Source organism: Sinohyriopsis cumingii, chromosome 4 (genome assembly GCF_028554795.1).
Source record: "Sinohyriopsis cumingii isolate HCF-2022 chromosome 4, ASM2855479v2, whole genome shotgun sequence".
Lineage (NCBI taxonomy): Eukaryota > Metazoa > Mollusca > Bivalvia > Unionida > Unionidae > Sinohyriopsis > Sinohyriopsis cumingii.
This window is the reverse complement of record NC_142964.1, coordinates 94,066,020-94,089,843: the sequence shown is the minus strand read 5'-3', so window position 1 is coordinate 94,089,843 and position 23,824 is coordinate 94,066,020. Positions and strand designations below refer to the sequence as shown.

At 41.1% G+C, this 23,824-nt stretch overlaps 1 protein-coding gene across 1 annotated transcript in view; it reads left to right on the top strand.

The window, feature by feature from the left end:
• Positions 1 to 23,824, top strand: part of LOC149801693 (uncharacterized) — a 102,330-nt gene that overhangs the window by 62,726 nt on the left and 15,780 nt on the right. The window contains 1 exon segment of the mRNA XM_089956835.1: positions 3,261 to 3,342. Coding sequence (XP_089812961.1) covers positions 3,261 to 3,342 — 82 coding nt within the window.

The window sequence follows — 23,824 nt, the reverse complement described above, 5'->3', positions numbered from 1 at the left end:
CAGGGATAAGGGGTTTGTTTTGTTGCACAATGCCAATGAATTTTACTAATCCATACCGACTCTCCGATGTATTGTTTAATAATATAAAGCAGGGGTCATGGTTTCTAATCAAAGCCATAACTGTCACACCTGTTTGAAGTGGTTTCATGTGTAACAATGTCTACACTGACAACCAATCATATTTTTGTTAGCCAATCAAGCCATTCAAATATAAAGTATAAATAAAATACCCACCACTATCAAAAGTTTATATACTGGATAGCTGTCGTTGTGAAACATAATATTGTTAGTACTGTAATAATTTTGATGGAAAAGTTTATCATACGTTATGCAACAAGCGAGGAAGCACTGCCTTTTCGTGGAGGGACTCTCCATTGTCGAAATCGTCTTCAAAGAGGCCAGTAGGCCGTCCACAGAAGCGACCTCGAATTAATGATTCTGAGGATGCATCACAAAAAGAACCGCCTACGAAGAAAGCTGCTCTAGATGATGAGTCTGATTATCTTGAACCCAAGAGTGCTCCACCTGGTTCTGTACGTGGTCACTATAAACATTATACATTAAAGCAAAAGCAGGATATCGTTAACAATGCAACATGTCTGGGAATTAGACCTACAGCAGACAGATTCAAGATTCTGAAATCCACGGTGAGTACCTGGATGAAAATTGACTTTTCTGCCGATCTGAACTTGAACGGACATTTGCCTAAGTGTGGACGACCCATTTCATGTGGACAAGCTATGGATGATAAGATAGCTCAGTGGGTGCTCACTCAACATGATTTACAAATTCCAGTCAGTGTTGAGGGAATATGTATATATGCCAAGGAGCTTGTCTCAACAGAATTTCCGGAGAGCAAATTCCATGCCAGTCGTTCATTGGGAGAGAGTTTCATGAAAAGACATGACTTTGTGCTCAGAAGCGGGACCTCTCTTGCCCAACGTTTACCAAAGGATTTGGAAGAAAAGATTGCTTCGTTCCACAAGTTTGTGATGGATAGACGTGTGGAGGACAAGTTTGACAATAAGTTTATTATTAACATGGACGAGACACCAATGTACTTTGATCTTGTGCCAGGGAAAACGGTGGACAAAGAAGGAACGAAAAGCATTTTGATTCGTAGACAATGGATTTAGAGTCTTGACATCAAATGTTTCTTACAGATTTTTGCTGGCATGCCACCACCCCAATCACCACTCATTAATGAATACATTGTGGGTTGTGCCCTTACTTTCTTCATGCATATGAGGCTGCCATGGGATATGATAATTTTCCCCAATTGGACACTCGTAAGCTATGCAAATAACTTAAAGGTCATGCCCATTATATACATTTCTTTACAGTTTTAAATAAAAAAAAATATGAATTTTTTTCTTCATCCTGGGATCAGCCTAGCTCTTCCATGAATCTGGGATCAACCCATAATACACTCTTATGCAGTGATCAGCCTAGCTTAGATTTAGTTAAGATGGGATCTTTCCATAATTGGATACTCATAAGCTATATTAATAACGTAAAGGTCATGCCCGTTAAATACTTTCTTTCACAGTTTTAAATAGGAAAAAATAAGAATATTTTGTTCATGCTGGGATCAGCCTAGCTCTATTCCACGAATCTGGGATCAACCCAGAATACACTGTTATGTGGGGATCAACCTAGCATAGATTTAGTTAAGATGGGATCAACCCAGACTACATTAACATGCAGGGATCAGAAATGCGCATAGTCCACTTAAGCTGGGATCAGCCCAGAATACACTTGAATGCTGGGATCAGCCTAGCACAGTCTACAGAAGCTGGGATCAGCCCAAATTACACTTTAATGCTGAGATCAGCCTAGCATCAATTATCCTGGAGCTGGGATCAGCCCAGAACACACTTGAATGCTGGGATCAGCCTGGCACAGATTTTACTTGAGCTGGGATTAGCCTAGCACCAATTCTACTTGAGCTGGGATCAGTCCAGAATACACTGTAATGCTGGGATCAGCCTAGCACTGATTGGGAATCAGGCTTTTACATTCAGATACTAGCCAATGAGTAACCCCTACAATGAGAGCCAAATATTTTTTTTATATTTTAATTAAGTATTGAAGTTATTTTAGTTATGAGTTTGATGTTGTAGAATATTGATAATAATGAATAGTGGCATGTTTGAGAGAAAAAAAGAGAGAGGAGAGGAGAGAAAGAGACTGAATGCATATACTCATGTATCCTATATTTCTTACAATGTATGTATTAAATCTTTTCTTGTACAATTCAGTATTGTTTTGTTGTGCATAAATGGAGCTGTAGTGTGTACATTGCAAACCTAAAATGTGCATGTAAAATATGCAACTATGTGTTCAACTTGAACATAAATAGACGTAATTGTCCAACTCTTATGTGTTCAACTTGCATATAACATATACATGTATTTATGCAGTTGTAATGTGTATCTAACACCTACATATACATGTAACTGTGCATCTGTAATGTGTACATTTCCAGTTTTATTTTTTCATGGAATTTGATTAGACATCCACAACTAATGAACCAGTCTATCTTAAATGGTTGTTAAAGTGATGCTTGTTGTGATGAGTCAAGTTTTGACTTAGACTTTTTCAAAACTACACGCGTTCATGCATTTTTTTATAACTAGTAAAGTTATGCAAGGGGGTTTGGCTCTGAATGTTGATGGTTTTAGTTTTTTCAGTTGAGTGTAATTCTTGGTAACAAGCTTTGGTTTGTTGGTGCATGCTTACAATGGATACATATATTCTGGCCTGAAAAGGGAAACAACTCCAACTTTACTGATTCATGAATTTGGAATACTGCATATCAGTTAAATCATTATTAAAAGTCTATTCGTTATTATTTATTTTAATTGACTTCATCAAATTAACTATTTAAATTTGTGATGTATATTTGTTTATGTCAATGGAAAATTTTAATATGTCAACAAAAGTTGTTAGCACCCCACTCCTCTTTTCCATTAAACTTTTAACCAAATTTGAGTCTCCCTCGCTATCTCATGCTTTCTACTACACTGCAGTCAATGTTTATGAACCCAGTCATTTGAGAGTTATTGAGGGAGAAGTGCAGTATGAGCTGTCATGCTTGTATATTTGTTTGGGTGCTTTTTGCTCCTGATAGTTTACACAAATGTACAATTAAAATATATGTAATACATAAGTTGCAACTTGTGAAATAAATACATATAGTGTTGCAGTATACATTCAAGTCATCTGTATCTATTACTTGTTTTTCTTGATCTGTTTAGAATGTAGAACCCAGAAATGTGACTCCAGTACTGAAGTTCAGAATTGCTAGCTGTGCTCGCAGAGATTTAGACAATAAAATAAGTAAGTATATCAGTCTTACCTGATAGACCAGTCATGTTGTAACAGTCTTAGTGATTTAGGCTTTCGTAATTATCAGATCTTAAAACTTCAACAATTTCTTAAATATGCCATATACTTGTTTGTTTTAGCAGTAGAGAAAGGTTAGCCTTTTAGCAATTGGTGTGGAATAAAGAAAATAAATCCCATCAGTATTTATTATCCACTGAAATAAATGTGGTTAAAATTTTGTTCAACTTTCACAGACCTGCCAGTCTGTTTGATTTTGCTTTAAGTCTTATGAAAATGAGCCTTGAAATACAGATTTATGGAATACAAGGAAAAGCTTCAGAAATAAGATTGTTGCAGTAAAATTGGATAATTGGCTTGTCTGTGTATTTTTAATATATTGATCTGGGTGTCATGTTAGATTTATCAGACTTAGATAGGGAACCAGACTAGCTTTACAGTAGTACCTCAGAGGCTTTTCACTGCACATATTTTTGGATGCAAAGTGCCTGCATGATCAAACTGTTGATATTTTAATTTGAAGAAAAAAATGGCGCCCATCAGAGTGATCTGTTTTGAAGCTGAAAGGGAATATATAAGCCCCTTAAAAAGTGTTAATAATCAGTACAGAATAAAAAGGAGTATTGTGAACCTTGTGAATAAAAGAAGGCAGGGGCACAATTATGTTCATAGAACATCACATGTTGATTTGAGTATGTCTTCTGATGGGAGATGTCATCATTTGAAATGGAAATAAATTCCAAGAACTATGTAAAGTTCAGAGATTGCAACAAGCCATAGAGCTCCATAGGGTTTGGAATTGAAGTTCATGCAACTGTACTAGGGGTAAACAAGGTCTACGTGTACTTTATAGACTTTTCAGTTGAACATAATCATTACCATCGCTGCATCAGTTTAAAATTCCAGACTTTTTAAATAAATGTTTTCCATCTTCACATGGTATTTTGTTACACCTTAGTGACAATTGGTCAGACTTACAAAACAAAAATTAAACTACGTTACTGAGACAGTCTTGTTAGGGTTGGCAGGTCTGCTTTTAAATAAAAAATTGCTGAAATAGTCTTACATTTTGTTAAAACAGAATGTTTCATTATTCACCATTTTCAACATATCCAAGGTGGCCTAGTGGTTAGAGTGTCTGCCTTGGATGCACGAGGTCGTGGTAGAAATCACTATAAACTGCCACACTGCAGACATCATAGTGATATGACTAGAAATTGTTAAAGCTATGTTAAAACTCTCAAAACACATGCACACATATCAATATATAAGGATTGGTACGTGGCAGAAAATCTTTATGTACCAGAATATAAATTGAATGATAAATGAATTGCTTCCCAATCATAAAGTAGAAATTATTAATTACTGTCATTGATACTGTAAATCAAAAGTTCAGGTTATTGCAGACTATTTGCTGCTTTGGAAATTTTTAGGGTCCCACATCTCAAAGTGCAGCCCCTATAGTAATCAAAATTTTGTCTATCCAACTGCCTTTTTATCCATTATTCATGTAATTACACAATTTCTGCAGTCCTTTCAAATAATTGTATGGAATGTGTTTGGGGAGTTGTCTGTAACCTTTAATATACCTTTTAAAGGGCATCTTTTCAGATCCAGTTTTGATAGAGTTATTGCCTTTTTCCCACCAGTTTTAATTTTCTGCTACACTGGATCTGTTTGTGATTTGGATGGGTGTTTTATGGTACAGCAACACAAGTTATTTATTTAGTGCCAAAGCAATTGGTATAAAGTATAAAGAGCCTTTACCAGGGACACACCATAGTAGCCATCCAGTACCGCTCTGATGGTAGTGGAACGTCCTGAGCTTTACTTCAGCACAAGGTTAGCTTTGACTTGATGTCAGCTTGGGAGAGCTATTTAAGTTTCAACAATTTAATAAACTCTAGTAATGATAATAATTAATTGGGCAGTGTGCATGAATGAAACTAGTCTGGTTCCCTGAACACAAGACAATGACTGCTATAGTTCAAATCGAAAGTATTAGTAAAGTTCACATTGTGTCATTAAAAGCAGAATATTAAAGGAATAAATGTGTTGCCAATAGAGGGGGCCCTGAGTGGGTGAGTGGTCTAAAGCACTGTCCGTTACGGATCACTGCCATCTCACCTCTGTCTGCGCCAGTTTGAGTCTTGGATTTAGCTAATGTGGGTACGTGAGAAAGCTTGCCAGTAGCTTCTCGTGGGTCGGTGGTTCTTTCCGGGTTCTTCCTCCACCATTAATACTGGCCGCCATGTATAGCCTATCTTGTGCTGAAAAATAGCGTTAAACCCTACAACAACAACAAGAAGCTGCCGATAGATTAACTCAATCTCTGCATATGAGGACATTTGTTTTGATCATGTGATAATATGGCATCGGTATTCGCCTGACTTTGTATTGCTTAGGGCAACGGAGGGAGCATATGAAGCAGGGAACCAGACTAGAATGAAACAAAAATAAAATTGTAACATTCCATACCAAACTCTATTGTTATGAAATAGATCCAAATGAATTGATGTTTTATATGTTCTTTCCCTTATCAATCATACTTAAAAAAATGTAGATGGCGTGTGTAGCTCAATGCAGTGTTAAGAACGCACATAACAAAATAATCACTGAAAATACGATCACTGTATTTCTGAGGAAAGAGTACAGCCAGAAACAAATTGAATTATAAAACACATGTTAAATGATACCACTAGGTTGTATTTCCCAATGAATATAGTACTGTTATTTTCCAGAATACATTAATACTTTGAAATATAAATTTAGAATTGTTTTTCTTTTTAACTTAAGGTCACTTCAGTGCAATATACAGATAATGAATGCTCACTGTATGAATACTACAATGGATGCTCCCTTCTATACATGTTTAGCTATTTGCCATGGTAACAGTAGCAGCAGGGGGGGCGAATCCGACATTTTGTCCAAACGTCATTTGGCTTAATTAGTACTTTCTGCACTCAGCGGATCCGGTGTCGTCAGCGCCTGGTAAAAAAAAAACGACGTCGTCGTCGGGGGGATCGTCCGTACGTCATTTGGTTTAATTAATACCTTCTGCGCGCCGATCCCAGCGTCGTCAGCGTCCGGTAAGCACAGCGACGACCGCGTCGATGTCATCGTCCCCCCTGCTGCTATGATCTTACAAACAGAGTGATCACTAACTCCTCCTCTTGTAGATCAGTTAGGTTATTTGACTGATCGGTAATTCTAAAATTAATTCTCGTTAAAAACCGATCATGGCATCGCATATAGACCGGATTAATTGGACTCTCAACGATTAAAAATCCCGGAGGGGCTGTTGGTGAAAACGAATAAAGGATATATCCCTGTTGAGCCTGATTTGATTGCTTGGTATCCACCTGATAACTCCCTTCGATAACATCACACACTAGATTAATCGCTATCACCGATGCAATATTTACGTTGTATGGAGCAATATGCCTACCACCATCTCCGTTATCGTGTCTGAGGATAGTTGATGGGGGGGGGTGTCCGCGGGTGGATTCTCAGGCCATCCTAGTATGGTTCTTATTGAACTGTTATAGATATCAACCATATACCCCGGTGTGCTTATTTCAATCGTCGACGATAACGTCGGTTCATGAACCGTAATAGCTATTTTTGATTCCTTTCCTGTGATCGATTTTATCCTGCGTTGAAATTCTTTATTGATTTGTTCTATTTGGTATGACCCAGTTGGTATTGTAACCTCCTCCCAGTCTGGGGTCCCATCGGGTTTATTTGTCCGTGCAAAAACCAGCGAGTTATTAGGTTGTTGTCCGTTAAATGCGTCCGCTCGAATATTAGGCCAACTGTGATATACTCGCAATTTTGCCAGCGCTATTTCCTTCACTGGAACCGGCGACGGGAAGTTCACACTGAATTCTGGCTTCGTTGACGTTATCGATATCATATTTGTTTGTACCGGAGTGGTGTTTTCCGCGATCCGCTGAAGTAATTGAGACCCTTCGGGGTTCAGCGACATTATTATTATTCGTTGTTTTTAGTGTCTAATTTCAACAACCAGGTGGTTCCGGCTTCCAGTTGAAAATCCTCGATTTTTGACATCGCGGAGCTATACAACTGGACCATCGTGGAGAATTCAACATCGGATATGAACAAATTATCAATCGATAACGAGATCAACCCGGATAATTTCGAGTACGCGTCGGATACTATTTGATGTTTTACTGTATACTCGTCGAGTTTTTTCTGAAAACACGATGATATCTTTTTAGTGATTGCGTTGGCGACTCCAGCAATTGTTGTCATCGCGGAGATAGCGATTGGAACAGCGATCGGGGCTATCGTGGTCACCGTGGATAAAATAACACCGGCGCCAGCTACTATACCCGACACCGAGTACACGACCGCGTCGATGGTGGTTATTTTTCTGCGGTATTTTTTTATTTTTGCGCGGTATTGTTCGGAAAGCGTTTTCAAATTCGCGGAGAATTCTTTTGCGGTATCGAATCGATATTGATGTGACGTCGGTGATACCTCTGATTCAATTACCCTGGTGGTCATTTTATTCTAAAAGAGCTAGTGTTTTTAATTACTTAGATTCGCTACAAATTCCACATACCATGTGATGTTTGCCCGGGCTAAATTTCCATCAACGGCATAAATTGTAAACTGTTCAGTTGCGTTCTTGTCTATAATTGTTGATATTGTATTGTTAAACCCGGATGAACTCGACGATAATATATTAAACTGCATCATTGAAACCAGTGTCAATCGATAAATGCCCTTAACAGTTGCGGTAGTATTTACTGTATTCTGTGTAGGAGTCCAATCGAATGATCCATGCCGAATTGTGTATACTGTGTTGATGATGTTCTCATGAGGGATTTTTATTTTTTCGAATTGCTCTGCTACTTTCGGTAGTCCGTCTTTAATCGCTTCAACATCAGTTCCGATTATTTCTATTCTCCGCAAATTCGCGTCTATATTATTCTTGTTCGCTGCAACCCTAGTAATGAGTATATCTATTTCCTGTATATGCGCGTCCACATTTTTTTTGTTCGCTGCAACCTTAGTAATGAGTGTATCTATTTCCCGTGTATGCGCGTCCACATCTTTTTTGTTCGCTGCAACCTTAGTAATGAGTGTATCTATTTCCCGTGTATGCGCGTCCACATCTTTTTTGTTCGCTGCAACCTTAGTAATGAGTGTATCTATTTCCCGTGTATGCGCGTCCACATCTTTTTTGTTCGCTGCAACATCAGTTTTGACTGTTTCTATTCTCCATTCATGCGCGTCTATATTATTCTTGTTCGCCACAATATCAGTTTTGATCGTTCCTATTCTCTGTTCATGCACGTCTATACCTTTTTTATTCGCTACAATATCAGTTTTGATTGTTTCTATTTCCCCTGTATGCGCTTCTATATTTCTTTTGTTCGCTGCAACATCAAGTTCGATTGTTTCTATTTCCCCTGTATGCGCGTCTATATTCCTTTTGTTCGCTGCAACATCAGTTTTGATTGTTTTTATTTCCTGTCCATACACGTCTATATTTCTTTTGCTCGTTGCAACATCAGTTTTGATCGTTCCTATTTCCCCTCTATACACGTCTACACCCTTTTTGTTCGCTTCAATATCAGCTCTGATTGTCATTATGTCCTGTGTATGCGCGTCTATATTCCTTTTGTTCGCTACAATATCAGTTTTGATCGTTCCTATTTCCCCTGTATGCGAGTCTACATTATTTATGATCGTTGCAACATTAGCGCCGATTATTTCTATTTCCCGTTCATGCACGTCTACACTCCCTTTGTTCGCTGCAACATTAGTTTTGATTGTTTTTATTTCCTGTCCATACGCAGTGATATCATTTATAGTTGTTGTGATTTCATCCAGCTTGGTATTTTTTTTACCAAAGAATTTATCAAAGTTGTCATCGATCCTGTTAACATTTTTTCGTAACGTGTAAAATTGGCCCGACAGCGTTGTAAACTCCGAAATAGTATTTTTTATTGTTGCAAGATTCGGTTCGGTTACCGTCGGGGTCCCGAAAAAACTAGCGGTAGTGAGTTGTATATCGGTGACAGATTTTTTCACCTCGGTGACAGATTTTTTCACCTGCGCGTCAAGTTCGGTCACCGATCTATTCAACCTTATAAAACCGTCTTTGACTAATGTTATCGTCGACAGATGTTCACCCGGCTTGAGTCGTCCGTCGCTGGTATACAGCGCGATAGTGTCCTCGGCGGCATCACGCCGTCGTGTTAAAACGTCATCCAGCCACACATTACTGGATTTCAATTTACCCTGGCGGTCTTGAAATACAACTATTTCACCTGGGTCAACACTTGTTAAATTCAACGTATCAGCGATTTCATCCTCGATTAGTTTTTTTATGTCATCGGTGGCGGGCGTTTCCGTGGATCCTTTCAGCGCCGAAATAGGTCGTCCCCAAATATCAATCATCGTTATTGTAAAAAAAAAACAGCGTTTCTAATTAACCCGCCGGGGGGGGGGGGGGCCCCGAGTGGCCGAGTGGTCTAAAGCACTCTTCGTTACGGATCACTGCCATCTCACCTCTGTCTGCGGCGGTTCGAGTCTAAGATTCAGCCAATGTGGGCATGTGAGAAAGCTTGCCAGTAGCTTCTCGTGGGTCGGTGGTTCTTTCCGGGGTTTTCCGGGTTCTTCCTCCACCATTAATACTGGCCGCCATGTATAGCCTATCGTGCTGAAAAATGGCGTTAAACCCCAAAACAACAACAACAACAACCCGCCGGGCCTCTACGACCCCACTAGTGTATTCGTTTACAACCACATGAGGTGGTTTTCGCGATGATGAAATCGCCGCGAGTACGTTCAATACTTCACGGCCGCATATCGGTGGGTCACTTAACTGCTGTGTTGGCAGCGTGGAATAAAAAACCGGGGCTGAACACGCCCGGATATACCGCATGAACTCGTTCGGCGGGGCTAACCCGTATGAATCAAAATAGACGATCGCACGCGGATCAATCGCGTATGCAACCCAATGAGTTCCCGCTCCGGAGGACCCATCGAGGTTAATTATGCCGGTTTCAATATTCCTTGGTGCCGCCGGTAATTGATCCCTCATAAAAACACCTCTGAAGTTTTTTATCGCTAGCGCGTCTGCGGCGTCTATTAAATCAAAATTAGACATGGGAGTCATAGACTCCTGAGTCAATAAACGGTTCCTGGTAGTCTTAGACCCTTTCCCGAGTACCATGAATACGGGGTCCCCGGTAGTCTTAGACCCTTTCCGGCTACGGGTCGTTTTTTTTTATAACCTTTCCCGGTTGCCTTCTTCAATGCCATCCCCGCCGCGGTACCAACGGCTCCTAACGCAGCCGCCTTAGCCACTGTTGGGGCCGCCGCGGCAATCAATGCCGGAATCGCGGCTAACAACGGAAATATCCCACCGGTCTTTTCCATGTCTTTGATCGCTGCGGCCGAGAAATCTATTTGAACGCCCTTTTTATTCTTCATCGCATTATTGAAATGTTTTATTTGACGCGCCGTCAACGATATCTTATGATTACCACCCGCCATCTGTGACGGCTTCAGCGTTATTGTGGTCCCGCATTGTTTAGCCGACTTTGATCGTAATTTCTTGACTTGACCATCAGTCAACTCTACACTGACGACACTATACGACATTTTATTGTAAACGTGTTTGTGCTTTCAATTACATGTTTTCCACTGGTGCATCAACGATTCTCATTCGTCCACCAACACCTTCCAACAGCATTGATTTATCGCTGAGAATGACAGCAACCGCTCTATAATTAACACCAGCCGGGGCTATACGAGCTCGGAAGTGTATATCAACGACGGATTGTCTCGTTAAATCAAGATGTTCCAACGAAAAATAATAAATCGGATACAGCTTTTTAAAATCATGTTGTGATATTTGCAAACCAGTGTCGACGTTTTGATCACGACCCATATATGACAGCAATCGATGGTACACACGTGCGACATGGTTGTCGCCGTAATTAAGCTGTATATCCTCGGATGGTTCCTGTTGTCCGTTTATTCTCAGCGAAACATCCCCGACTCCTAATTGATCAAATATCATATGGCTGCGTTCTTGATTACCCAATCGTTCCCTATTCTGTAGCGCTATAAAAATATGACGCGGGGCTGAAACGCCTTGTTTTGATGCCAAGTGCCATGTAAACGTATCGGCGACGTTATCCTCTTTAGCATCAGTTGTTACCGCTAGCCAACTCAACAACGATTTTCCTCCCTGTTCCATAAATGATAACAATCGTGCTTCCGTGGTAACTGATGGAGTCAGCACCGGCATCCACAATGCCATTTTAGTTAAAATGACTTTACCGGCAGCGACGCCAGCAGCACGCCATATTGCATTGTTATCATCGCCCCTTCGCGTTAGCGCGATTGTATGCTTGGCCCCATAGATAACCCTCCTGACATTTCTGCAGAATCCAAATATGTGATGGAGTGGAATCACGCATGAAAACTGCCGGCGTGGTCTTTTTAGCATCGACATTCGTGCTGCGAATCCCATATTGTAATTATCGTTAAGACTTTTTATAACAGTGAAATCAGCGTCCGGTTTTGCTCTGCGGTCTGGATTGGCTGCTTCAGCCTGATCACCTGCGATATCTTTTTTCGTCAGCACGTTAACGTACTGAAAATGATCAGCGTTATCGGCGGAGTCCTTCGCAAACATCATAGATGGGCCCGCCGATCTCGTATAATCGTCCGAGTATCTCGCTAACCCAATTATCGTCGTTGCAACATCAACCTCGCGTTCTATTGATTCAATTTCTCGCCCGTCAATAAGATATCTGGCGCTCTCAAATAACGCCATGATACCGTTGTTGACGAAACCAACTCGAACATGATTGTCATCTGCGTATGGTGCATTATCGGCGGCATTTGTCACGAGTTCTCCCTCAATTTCGATAAACGCTTCACATGGCAGAAAGTATCTACTGGTATCTTGGACTTGAAGTTCAATTCGCGATCGTAGGTCAGGTTGCGCTGCATAATAAGAATAATATTGATAATCGCGGACAGAATCATCCCTGCGCACTGGGGCATCCATATCAAACGCGGGATCCGCGGTTCGCGCAAACATTTCTATTATTTATCATGTTGATGTTTTCAATTGCGATTTTTTCGTCGTAAATTCTTTGAATTCTGTTTAAGACCACTCTCCCGCTATTGCGTTTATGGGCGCGTTGGTGGATGACTGAGCCGCCAACGACTCTAATTTTTCTTCCACGGCGTTATTTATTACTTTACTGACATTCGCAGGCATCACTGTCGTTGATGGCATCACCGGTGGTTTCTGTTTTTTTCTCCTCACCAACGACATTAGTTTGTCCTTTGCTGCAGAAAGCGCCTTTCCGGCAACGTCTCCAATAGCGCTGATTCCCTTATCACGAATAACATCAATAGCCTTCATTCCTAATTGTTTGGCTAACGGCGCTACTTTTGGAGCCATTCTTGTAAATAACCCCGCAATGGTGCTACCGAGACCATCTCCATAGTACGCGCGGTAAACAGGCAATCGCGAGTTTACCACGTAGACGAGTACTGGTTTATCGTGGTTGTAGTGTATGATCATCTTTATTATAAAACACCGGTTTTTCAATTAGTGATTGTGATCACCACCCCCTTCCCACCGCCGTGTGGAAAACCGGAATAAATTTTATCAAAATTTCCTTGGGTTTTTGCCCTCGATAAAAATCCGGTTTTTTCTTGATTTCTAGTCATTTTTGGTTGCCTATAGTCGTTTTTTTTCGATTTTTCAGCAAAAACATCGATTTTCTCTAAATGATTTCCTGGGGTTTTTGCCCTCGAAAAATGGCAAAAAACGGTCAAAAAAATGGCAAAAAACGGTCAAAAAATGGCAAAAAACGGCCAGAATTAACAAAAACGATAATTTTTTTAATCATCCACGAGTTCGTCTATGAGCGTTCGATACGCACTAACGTCCATGATACCGCCCGTAAATAACCGCTTGCAAATATCAGCGGCCTCATTGATTATTTCCGAAGAGTTATTTCCGGCTCGTTTTCCTCCGATTAGTACCTCTAGCCGTGATATATCACTGAGAACACTGTTAGGACAGGTAACGCCGTAGGATTCTTTACCAACAGAGTATCCTTTTCCTTTTTTTGGTATTCTACTTTTTACTTTATTGTGGAATGCGTCGTAATCGGGGCCATCACCACGTAGTAATGCACTCTTGTGTTTATTCGCTAAATACACCATTCTTGTCCAATCCCTTAACGACTTTATATTTTTCTCGTAGCCGCTATTGATATGCCTATCTCGTAAATTCTTAGCAAAATTGTTGGCGGCAAAATCAATTAATTCTTCATCGCTGAAGGCCCTCATTTGATCTATTATGCCCTTCTTGAGTATATTACTGGGTATATTCCTCTCTCTCTCTTTTTCTTCCGGTATTTCTTCCGATGTTTCTTCCGATGTTTCTTCCGGTATTTCTTCTTCTGGTTCTCTTGCGGTAGCACCTAGTTCTTCTTCGTCGGCCATTGTAACATAAGGTTCTTGTGGTTCGGTTATAGCGAGTGGTGGTGGCCTCCGTGTTGTGGCAGTCGCTATTTTTGCAGGGAGTGTTTCTAAAGACCTTTTTGTTTGTTCGGTCTGAGCCGCTATCTTTTCAAGCGCATCGAGGACGGGTACAGTTGCCGCCGTAACATCTTTGGTCACTTTAGTTACCGGGGCAAAGAGTTGTTCGCTTCCAACAGTAAAATCGGTTTGTAGTTGCTGCCGCGTTTGAAGTTGTTCTCGGACCCTGTCTCGTAACGGTATGAACTTTTTAAGCGCTGCTAGCCGCTCTCTGGCTAGCCGAGTAGTAAGTGATTCGCCTACCATTATTGCAATTGCGAAGCAATTTCTAATTTCTCGCCGGAGTTTTCGTCTATAATCCTTCTAATGTTTTTGATCTTACTAGAAATCTCCCGGCGTCGTTCATAAACACGTCCGAGTTTTTTTCGTATTATTTCAACGGCAGTGAATAGTCCAATGAATGCATTTGCGTCATTGTGTTACAAGTTTTCATTGATCGTATGTTGTAATCGTTTTATAAAAAAGTACTCGCGGGCCAGGGTAAAACGCCCCCGTTTCGATTGTTCGTTAATAATCTCATAATCGGATAATATTTTTTCACTGTCGAGACCATCAGATAATTCAATTCCTTGATTTTTTAATTTTGAAATCTCGGCTAATATATTATTGATGTCTTCGATATTCATTATTCTCATAGAACATCTTGTTTTTAAATAAAAAAAAATGAAACCCCCTGTATCAATCCCGAGGTGTTCAACAATACTGAATACTTTGTTTTCTTCCGGAATGGACAATTTATTATCATGGCGACTTCGTCAGCGCCATAGGCGCCGGTGACTTCGTCACTCGCTGATATTTACATATGAAAATCGAATTCTATGCCCGGTCTTTTTTGAGATTGCTGTTTGATATACTCGTTCTGCTACTTTTCGTATTGAGGCGATACAAATGTCAAAGTATCTACTGGCTTCATTCATCGACTGAAATATTTTTTCCTCGTGAGTTGTTGTATCAAATGACTTTACGGGTTTTGCTTTCTTTGGGTATTTACCGGTTTGGCCTTTTCTGGTATTTTGACTCTGCGAGACAGCTTGCAAGTTTATAAGAGAATTATCAGTCTTATTATTATTAATATGATCAATCACAAGTCCATTTTCGATTAATCCGTTGAATACCTCAAATACCGCCCTATGAACATGGTACTTCTTCTTTCCGGCACCAAACATCAGATACCCCTGATTACTTACGGTACCAACCGGCTTCTTCAGTTTGCGGTTTCTAACAATGCCGTCGCGAGATGCCTCGTAATTGACGAGCACAGGATGCGGCTGAAATTCTTGGTCCATTTGTATAATAATACTATTTGTCTAATTTATTATTTGGTTTAATTATAAATCTTTCAACGTAGTCTTGGGGGGTTTTGATGACGAAGTCGGCGGTGGGGTCAATGACGGCGTTTTTAATTCGCTTGTCATAATAGCGTTTTAGTTCCCTGTATCGCTTTCCGCCACAATTGATACACAACTGCGATTTTCCTCTTACACCGACGTGACAAACCAAGCACGGGAGGGGGCCAAGAGAACCATTACGAACGCTTTGTAAATGATACCCGCAGAATTCACCTCTACATGATTTATTGCACGGGGTTGTCGACCCAATCATCAACCATTTGCAGTGATTCATTATACTATATTCTTTCATTTAAATACTTGTTTTAATTATATGGATGAGTTCGAGAGATTAGCAGCAATTAAGCCCTGGAAAAATATTAAGTTCAATCTCGATAGAGTCCTCAAGGACGCACCAAAAGCGTTAATAAACGATAGAACCCTGTTGAGTAAAATACGCGATTGTATCGATGAATTCAAGCGTGATGGCGCATCTCATAGTTGGTCAACATTTCGAATTGATGGCGTTGTTGATGCTACCATGAACGACAACCGCGCAGCAACGATAATATCACAACTTGACGGAAAAAAGTATTTCTTCAGAGTAAAATTCATTGTCCGGGTGGAATCAGGTAATTGGATCATACGTGATAAATTTGAACCAGTTCTCAGCGACAAGAAAACAGTCATTGTTAGCCGCGACTCCAAGCCCGGGCTGTTAACCGGAATTGACAGACCATACTATGAACGAGCGTATCCTGAAACAGCAGTTGTTTATGGAATATACCCGTTAAATAAGAAACCTGATATCGGAAAACTGAAACCAATGAAACAGTCAACGGGGATAAATTGTGTAGCAGAACGAGTAACAGAGCATTTTACAAATGCATGTCGAGGAAACAAATTGACTGATTTACGACGTAGCAAAATCAACCAGTGGGAGGAGACAGTGCGCGAGCGTGGAGCAACCATCAGCGACATAGCGAGATTAGAAACATCGCTGAGATTTCCAATAACCGTTACAACGATAACCGGTGAAGTATTATACGAATCAAAGTACAAATCAAATGGGGCCCCAATCAAAATTATTGATCATAACGAACACGCATGGACGCCCGCGATCACAGTGTTTCCACGGGATAGAACAGTAAAGTATATTCCCGGGGAATTTATACAGGATGGTTTTCTCGCGGAGAGGAAACTATTTGATGCTATCGCTTATTTGTGTAAAAACGACCCTGTATCAGTGTGGTTACTTCGCAGCGCTGATACCTTTGATCAGTTTGTAAGACCAAACGGTGAATTATACCGCACTGAAGCATTTCACAACAGGATGAAAAAAACCGCCATAGAATTTGAAGAGCATGATGAACAACTGCTAACAAATTGTTTTACGATTCCATCGGTTGCGGCTCATGTTGCAGCGAGGAAAAATGCGTGGAGTCCAACACGCAAGGAATTTCTACCGGATGTACAATCCAGTTGTTTGGAATACTATCACGGTGGACTATGGAACACTGAATACAACCGCGACGCTATGATTTCCGTTGATATGGTTGCCTGTTATCCAGCGAGTTTTCTCGGGTATGGATCCGCCGCTGAGTACTTTAGACGATTTGGACACCCCAGACATGAAATGACTCGTGTTGCTATTAATGGACCACTGCCCGATTTTGATTTAACCGGATTCGCTCGCGTAGTATCATTTGAGTTCGCGGCAGGACTTCATCGCTGTTGCTATATTTGGATCGGTAGACACATGGCTGAAAAGAAGTGGCTGCCAATAGCGCTGCTACGGTACATGATTGATTGTAGCATGCTTGTATCGTTGATTGTCAGTGACGCGATTATATCATACCGAGCGCAGACTGAAGTCTGGTTACCAGAACCGGAGCGTCTAGATAGCATAATTGACGAATCCAGAAAACACATCGATGCCGACGAGGAATATATCGTCGAATGGTCCAGGAGGATATTCAACCAACGAAACCGCGAGGCAAAAGATCTCGGTAGAAGAATAATTGGTAAGTTCACACAAGGTGGAAAAAACTGCGACTACAAACGATATTGCTCACGGCTGATTATAGATGACGCAGAATATGATTTCGTAATCAAGGACGCAGTGGCGAAAAATAGATACGTGAACTGCGAAACAGCTTTCTTGTCCAATGGAACAAGGTTGGGTACAGTTGTTACCTACAGCGATGGAGACAGCCCGGCATACCCGCATTTGAGGGCGTCTATGCTGGGTTACGCCGCTATCAATTTATTCTCGATGATAAATAGATTCCCCGGCACCGCGGTTAGCGTAGCCGTTGATTCGTTTTATGTTGACGTAGCGTATAAGGAAAACGTAGCCGAGTTTACTAGTCCAGACGAGAGTTGGGGTACATGGAGAATTAGAAATGAAATACGACGCGATTATTCCCCGTCAGCAGATGTCACCGTTGAAAACAATTACTTACGCGGTGATAAATTATCAGAATGGTCTAATGCACCACCGTGTTCTGATCCAATTTGTAGACACAAGACGGTTTATTTAAGCGGCTGTGGCGGGTCAGGAAAGACGACTCGGGCAATTGAATTATTTCGAACGCGGGCAAGTATAATCGTGCTTACACCGACCCCTAGACTAGCGCGAGAGATAAAACAACGAAATGTTGACACCGTTACTTATCACAGCTTTTTTCGATACAGCGGCGGCGAGTGGACTCCTGATCGAATGGGTGAAAAATTTATTCCTGGGGTTATCATTTGGGATGAGATATGTACTGTTTCGTTAGATGTTTTACGAATGTTTCTTGATTGGTTGCTGCTCGCGAATACAGCGGTAATCATGTGTGGGGATCATGGCCAACCACCACCATTTGTCGGCGAGGGTCCACATGATTGGTTAAGGGGTTTTGTGGACTATTATGAAGAAACCGATACTGATTACCGGGCACTTGATGAACAACTGCGCGGGGTTAAAAAATTAATCAGATTACAGCCGGATAGAATTCAGTGTGAAATAATCCGCGAGGGTGATTCCGGAAACGCCGTTAAATGAATTCTGGGAAACATGGAGACCAAACGATTTAATTGTAGCGAGTAGAAAGATAGTCAGAGACACACTTCAGCGGAAGTTGTTTACGTTGCATAAGGAAAAGTTTCCAACGCGCCCAGTGCCGTTATGCTATAGACCCGCGGATACACGGCGGCAGAACATTGAAGTTGAGATTTCAGGCCGGACAGAAAAACAAATTCTCGTGCTGAATGATATTGTGCTCGTTGATATCAGCGTCGTCGAGGACGCGCTACGTGCTGATAAATCCCCGTGGACGCTAGGATACGCAACAACAATACATTCCTCGCAGGGACTAACCATCACGGACACAATTGTTTGGATAGTTGATAATCGCATCGAATGGTCGAATCTAGTCTATCTTGCAGTGTCCAGAGTACGAAGGATAAATCAGCTTCGAAGAATTGTTGTTGACGAAGTCAGTGACTTTGTCACCGACGGAGTCACTGACGGAGTCGCCATCGATGCAAGCGTCATTGATAGAAAACTCTCGGGTTACCGCCAACAGGATAAAAAAAAACAGCGGCGTTTTGATATTGATGCCGAATTAATAATTGCGTTACGACAACAACAGAATAATCACTGCGCGAGTTGTAATTGTGTAATGCGCTGGCGCTATTCGGATAAAGACGCTCGCCAATTTACCGTGGACAGGATCGATAACAGTCTCGGTCATGTCAAAACCAATGTGAGGTTGACCTGTCTTGAGTGCAATAGACGCAACGGCGCTAGTTAAGACCACGCGGGGGCAATTGAGTATCGTCAGGTATCACTTGTAGTTGCTCGCGTGTAAACCCCCGCTGTGGGGCAGTTGAATCCAGTTTATAGATCGGTGGTCTACCAGTTGATCGTGTTATCGTTGATATGTTATGTGTGGTAACACTCCAAATAGGATCAGTAGCTCTTTTCTTACCGCCTTCAAGCTCTCCTGGTTCATACAGATATCTCACGGTGACATCGCCGAGAATCGGCTTGGAAACGCTATCTATTTTTGATCTTCCGGGTATATACTCGTATTTAATCGCGTCGCTGGGCTTCATGTTGATTGCTCGGGTAATCTCGTTATTTAACGCTGCAATTACACCTGGCAATCTTTTAACCCATTCACGAGATCGTTTTTCTTGGATGAATTCCTTCGCGTATTGATATCCAAATAACCGTTCAGCAACAGTCCGATTGAATCGTTCAACAATTGCCTGATCACGATGTAGCGCAGTATGACCTCGTCGTACCGCGACGCTATGATGTTTCAGCGTTGATAAAACAGCGCCGCGAAATTCACTACCAGGATCAACTTGTAATAGATTTGGCCAGCGCAGAGGACCTCTTCGATAAATCCGCTCAAACGCATCGGCCACTTCAGTTGCTGACTTTGTTTTTAACGGCTCCGCTTGTTTGTATCGACTCGCAACATCAACTACGGTTAGCGCGTATTTGTAACCGTTGTCATGCGGCAGAAATAGTATATCAGCCTGATGAACTTCATTAGGTACGCTGACATCAAAGCGCGAGAAGTTGATTTGTTTAGGCGGTGGTAGATAGATTTGCCATATAGCCTGTTTGGATAACCAATTAGCCGCAGTGGCCTTTGTTACCTTTGCAGCGCTTGCAAGCTTACCAATTGCGGCCTTCCCCCTCCAGTATCCTCTCGGAGAATAATAGATGGATTCCATGTTGTTATTATAAACGCTAGCGTTTTCAATTATCAGCGCGAGGAGCTCCGCTTCCAATCATTAATTTACCTTTCATAGCCGATTTTACCAACCATGAGGCCAATTTTTCTTTGAATGATTTATCAGGAATAGCATTTAACGCGTGAATTAATTTTACGTCCGCGATATGACGCTGTTGCAGATCGCTACTTTTGTAAGCAACATCATGAACATGACACGCCTTATCGATAGCGTTTATTGGATACTCACCGGGTTTGGGCTGATTTTGATCATCGAGTCTGATATCTAATCGTGTTCCGGGGCCACAGTAGCTATATCCTGGGAGGTGCTTTTCTCCTGGATACTTTGCCCACGGGGTTCCGGGGAGTTTTGATAACTTGGCTGCAATATCACCTCCTTGCTTTTTTTTAAAACATCTCCGGGTCTAATAGAAATAAATCTAAATTTCTTTGTACCGCATTGTACACACTTACCAGTAAGCGCCGATCTGTTATTTTTTGTTGTAACGGTTGTCATATCATTTGTGCCAGTACGCACTCTACACTTTACACAATATAGATCCATAATTTATGTATAGAGACATGAATATAATTGACTTTTCAGCGACTAAAACAAGAGAACCAGTTAAGCATGTTGCAGCGTTACCAAACTCGATCCGGATGATTATCATCGGACCATCTGGATCCGGCAAGACGCAATTGTTACTTAATTTAATAATGAGATGGATGAAGTGGGATAAGTTGTATTTAATCGCCCCTAGCGTAGATGATCAACGATGCTACGAGGTGTTGAAAGATTTCAACGAGAATGCATCAGCGATCACTAAAAAAAATGTCATCGAGTTTATTACAGATATCAATGATGCACCAGGTATCGATGATATTGATGGCGACGTTAACAATCTAGTCGTGTACGATGATGTTATGTTAGACAATCAAAAAAACCCAGCTAGGATATTTTCCAGAGGCAGGCATAAAAACACTGACGTGATATATGTCACTCAACGATACACTCAGATTCCAAAAGTAATCAGAGACAACTGTAATATTCTTGCTGTATTCAACGGCGTTGATACACACACGCTACGAAATATTTGGCAGACATGGTGCGGCGGTGACATGGACTTTAATGTTTTTCGAAACTTTTTTAGTCATGCTCAGTCGACCCCACATGGATTTGTAACGATAAATTTACATGACCCTCGGACACGATATCGTATCGGACTTGACCAAATATTCGGTTAAATTGTAAATAACCACTTAGCAGCAGGGGGGGCGATGACATCGATGCGGTCGTCGCTGTGCTTACCGGACGCTGACGACGCTGGGATCGGCGCGCAGAAGGTATTAATTAAACCAAATGACGTACGGACGATCCCCCCGACGACGACGTCGTTTTTTTTTTACCAGGCGCTGACGACACCGGATCCGCTGAGTGCAGAAAGTACTAATTAAGCCAAATGACGTTTGGACAAAATGTCGGATTCGCCCCCCCCCGCTGCTACAGTACTGACACTTTGATATATTTCTCTACTGGAATTTTCTTACGCAGTAATATGTAACAGTATAATAGAATATTGTTTTGTCACTCTAGTCAATATAGATGTATAAAACCAGTTGAAAAGCACTGCTGTAGTATTGCTAGGTTAATTCCATGGGAGCATCAATCTTCAGCACTGGAGAATATATTGTATTTTTATATGATTTGGAATACTGGAATATGGTGTGGAATGCTTTATTTCTTTGCACATTACTGCGATCTCTATAGTAAGCATACTGTGGTCGTATTTGCTCTTCAATGCTTACTTCACGTGTATGTTTGCTATTGGTCAGAATGCATCTGCCAGAACATGGCAACTGGACACATGCTTTCAAGACTTGGACTATTATGAGCTTGATATGACTGTCATATACATTTATATATATAGTAGATTCATTAATTGTCTCCCTCTATTTGGTTTACTTGCCTTGATATGATTGTCATATACATTTGTAAATATAGTCGATTCTTTAATCCTCCCTCTGTTTGGTTTAGTTTCCCCCTGATATCTTACCAGGAAAACTGCCAGACATTTTGTATTTCCACCATTTTCATACATATGTCTGACATCATAATACATTGGATTGCTGATTTTTAAGGGCAAATATTGATAAAGTTAGTCTTCTGTTTAAAGAACATGGAGTCAGTAGCTGTTTGCCTCAGTGGACCTTTTTAGAAGAAATTGAGTTAATCTTAAATACTTCACAGCATATGGTGGCTTTTCAAGAAATACCAATGTCTTCATCATCATATAGTGTAAATTAAACTTCTGAACTTGTAAAGTAGCGAGTAGTGCCCCTGCATCTGTTGCACACTTATACCACACAACTAACTGAGGAGAATGCTCCAATGGCCTAAGTGGTTAGAGTGTACACCTCAGATGCAGAAGGTTGCAGGTTTGAACCCTGGCTGAGTCATACCAAAGACTGATAAAAATGGTACTAGCAGTTGCCTTGCTATATGCTCACATTAAGAAGTTAGTGTTAGGACTGGTCAGCCTGGTGTCAGGATAATGTGACTGGGTGGAACATGATTCAGCATGTCTCAGGCATGATGCCCCAGTGCTAGACATCACTATAAACTGCCACAATGCAGACATTGTAGTGATACGACTGAAAAATTGTTAAAGCTATGTTAAAATCCAAATCACACACACACACAATAACTGAAGAGCTGTGAGATGCAGCATGAAAAAGAAGGACTGAGTTAATCAAATGCACCTGAGGTGGAAATGTACTTGGAATATGCATACTTTGACAACACAGCACACCTGCACCATGCAACCGAGATACTGTAAGATGTTGCATACCATAGCACATGTCCAGATAAATCCAGTGCACTGAACTGATGAGGCATACTTAGAATATCTATCCATGCACGTACGAGCATGTAGCCGCACAACTAGCTTTGAGTTGTGTCAACCCAAGTGATTTCCAGCAACTAGCAAAGGAGTTGTGATCACATAGCTGATTCCCAGCAAATAAGTGATTGTAATCACCAAGGTGATTCCTGACAATTAAGGAGTTGTGGAATGCTCTGTGCTCAACGGATTAGGATCATGGGGCCTCTGGATATAATATATTGGGGGTAATTGACAATTCTGTCAAAAATCACGAAAAACCAACCCGGGTACCCGTTGCGAAATTTAACGGGTACCCGGGTACCCGATAGCACATGAATGACATGTACAACCGTAGACCAACTAATTGTTATCCCCATTTCTTTAATATTTTATATGGCGATAGAGGCTAACCGTGTAATGCACTACTCGGTCTGATGCGTCCGCACCGATGTAGCTGCGAATGATCTGACCGCACGCTTTTAATTAATAAATTTATTTAGAATGACCTTTGTACACAGATGGTAGGTATAATCCAACTTTTAATGATCACTGTGATCAGCCGCGTTAAATCCTTTAGAACACTCACCTTTTTTTTTAAGTATAAGTCCTTGTTAGAACAGACCACGTTTATTCATCGGCTTTTGACCGCAGATTTGAATTACCCACGCATGCGTGTAAAGCAGCTTTACCACATGTCAAGAGTAATGTGTTAAAACCGTCTTTGTGTGTGTGTGTGTACGAAGATTTCAAGGTGTCTAGGTGATAATTGTTCATAATATAAATTGTGGGATTTCTTCGACATGTGTGTTCGGAAATCAAAGGTATCCATCTGGATTTCATTAAAAGAGCACGCAATGTACCGATCATTTAGCACCCACAATCAATATTTATCGTCTACAAAGAGGTTTATTAC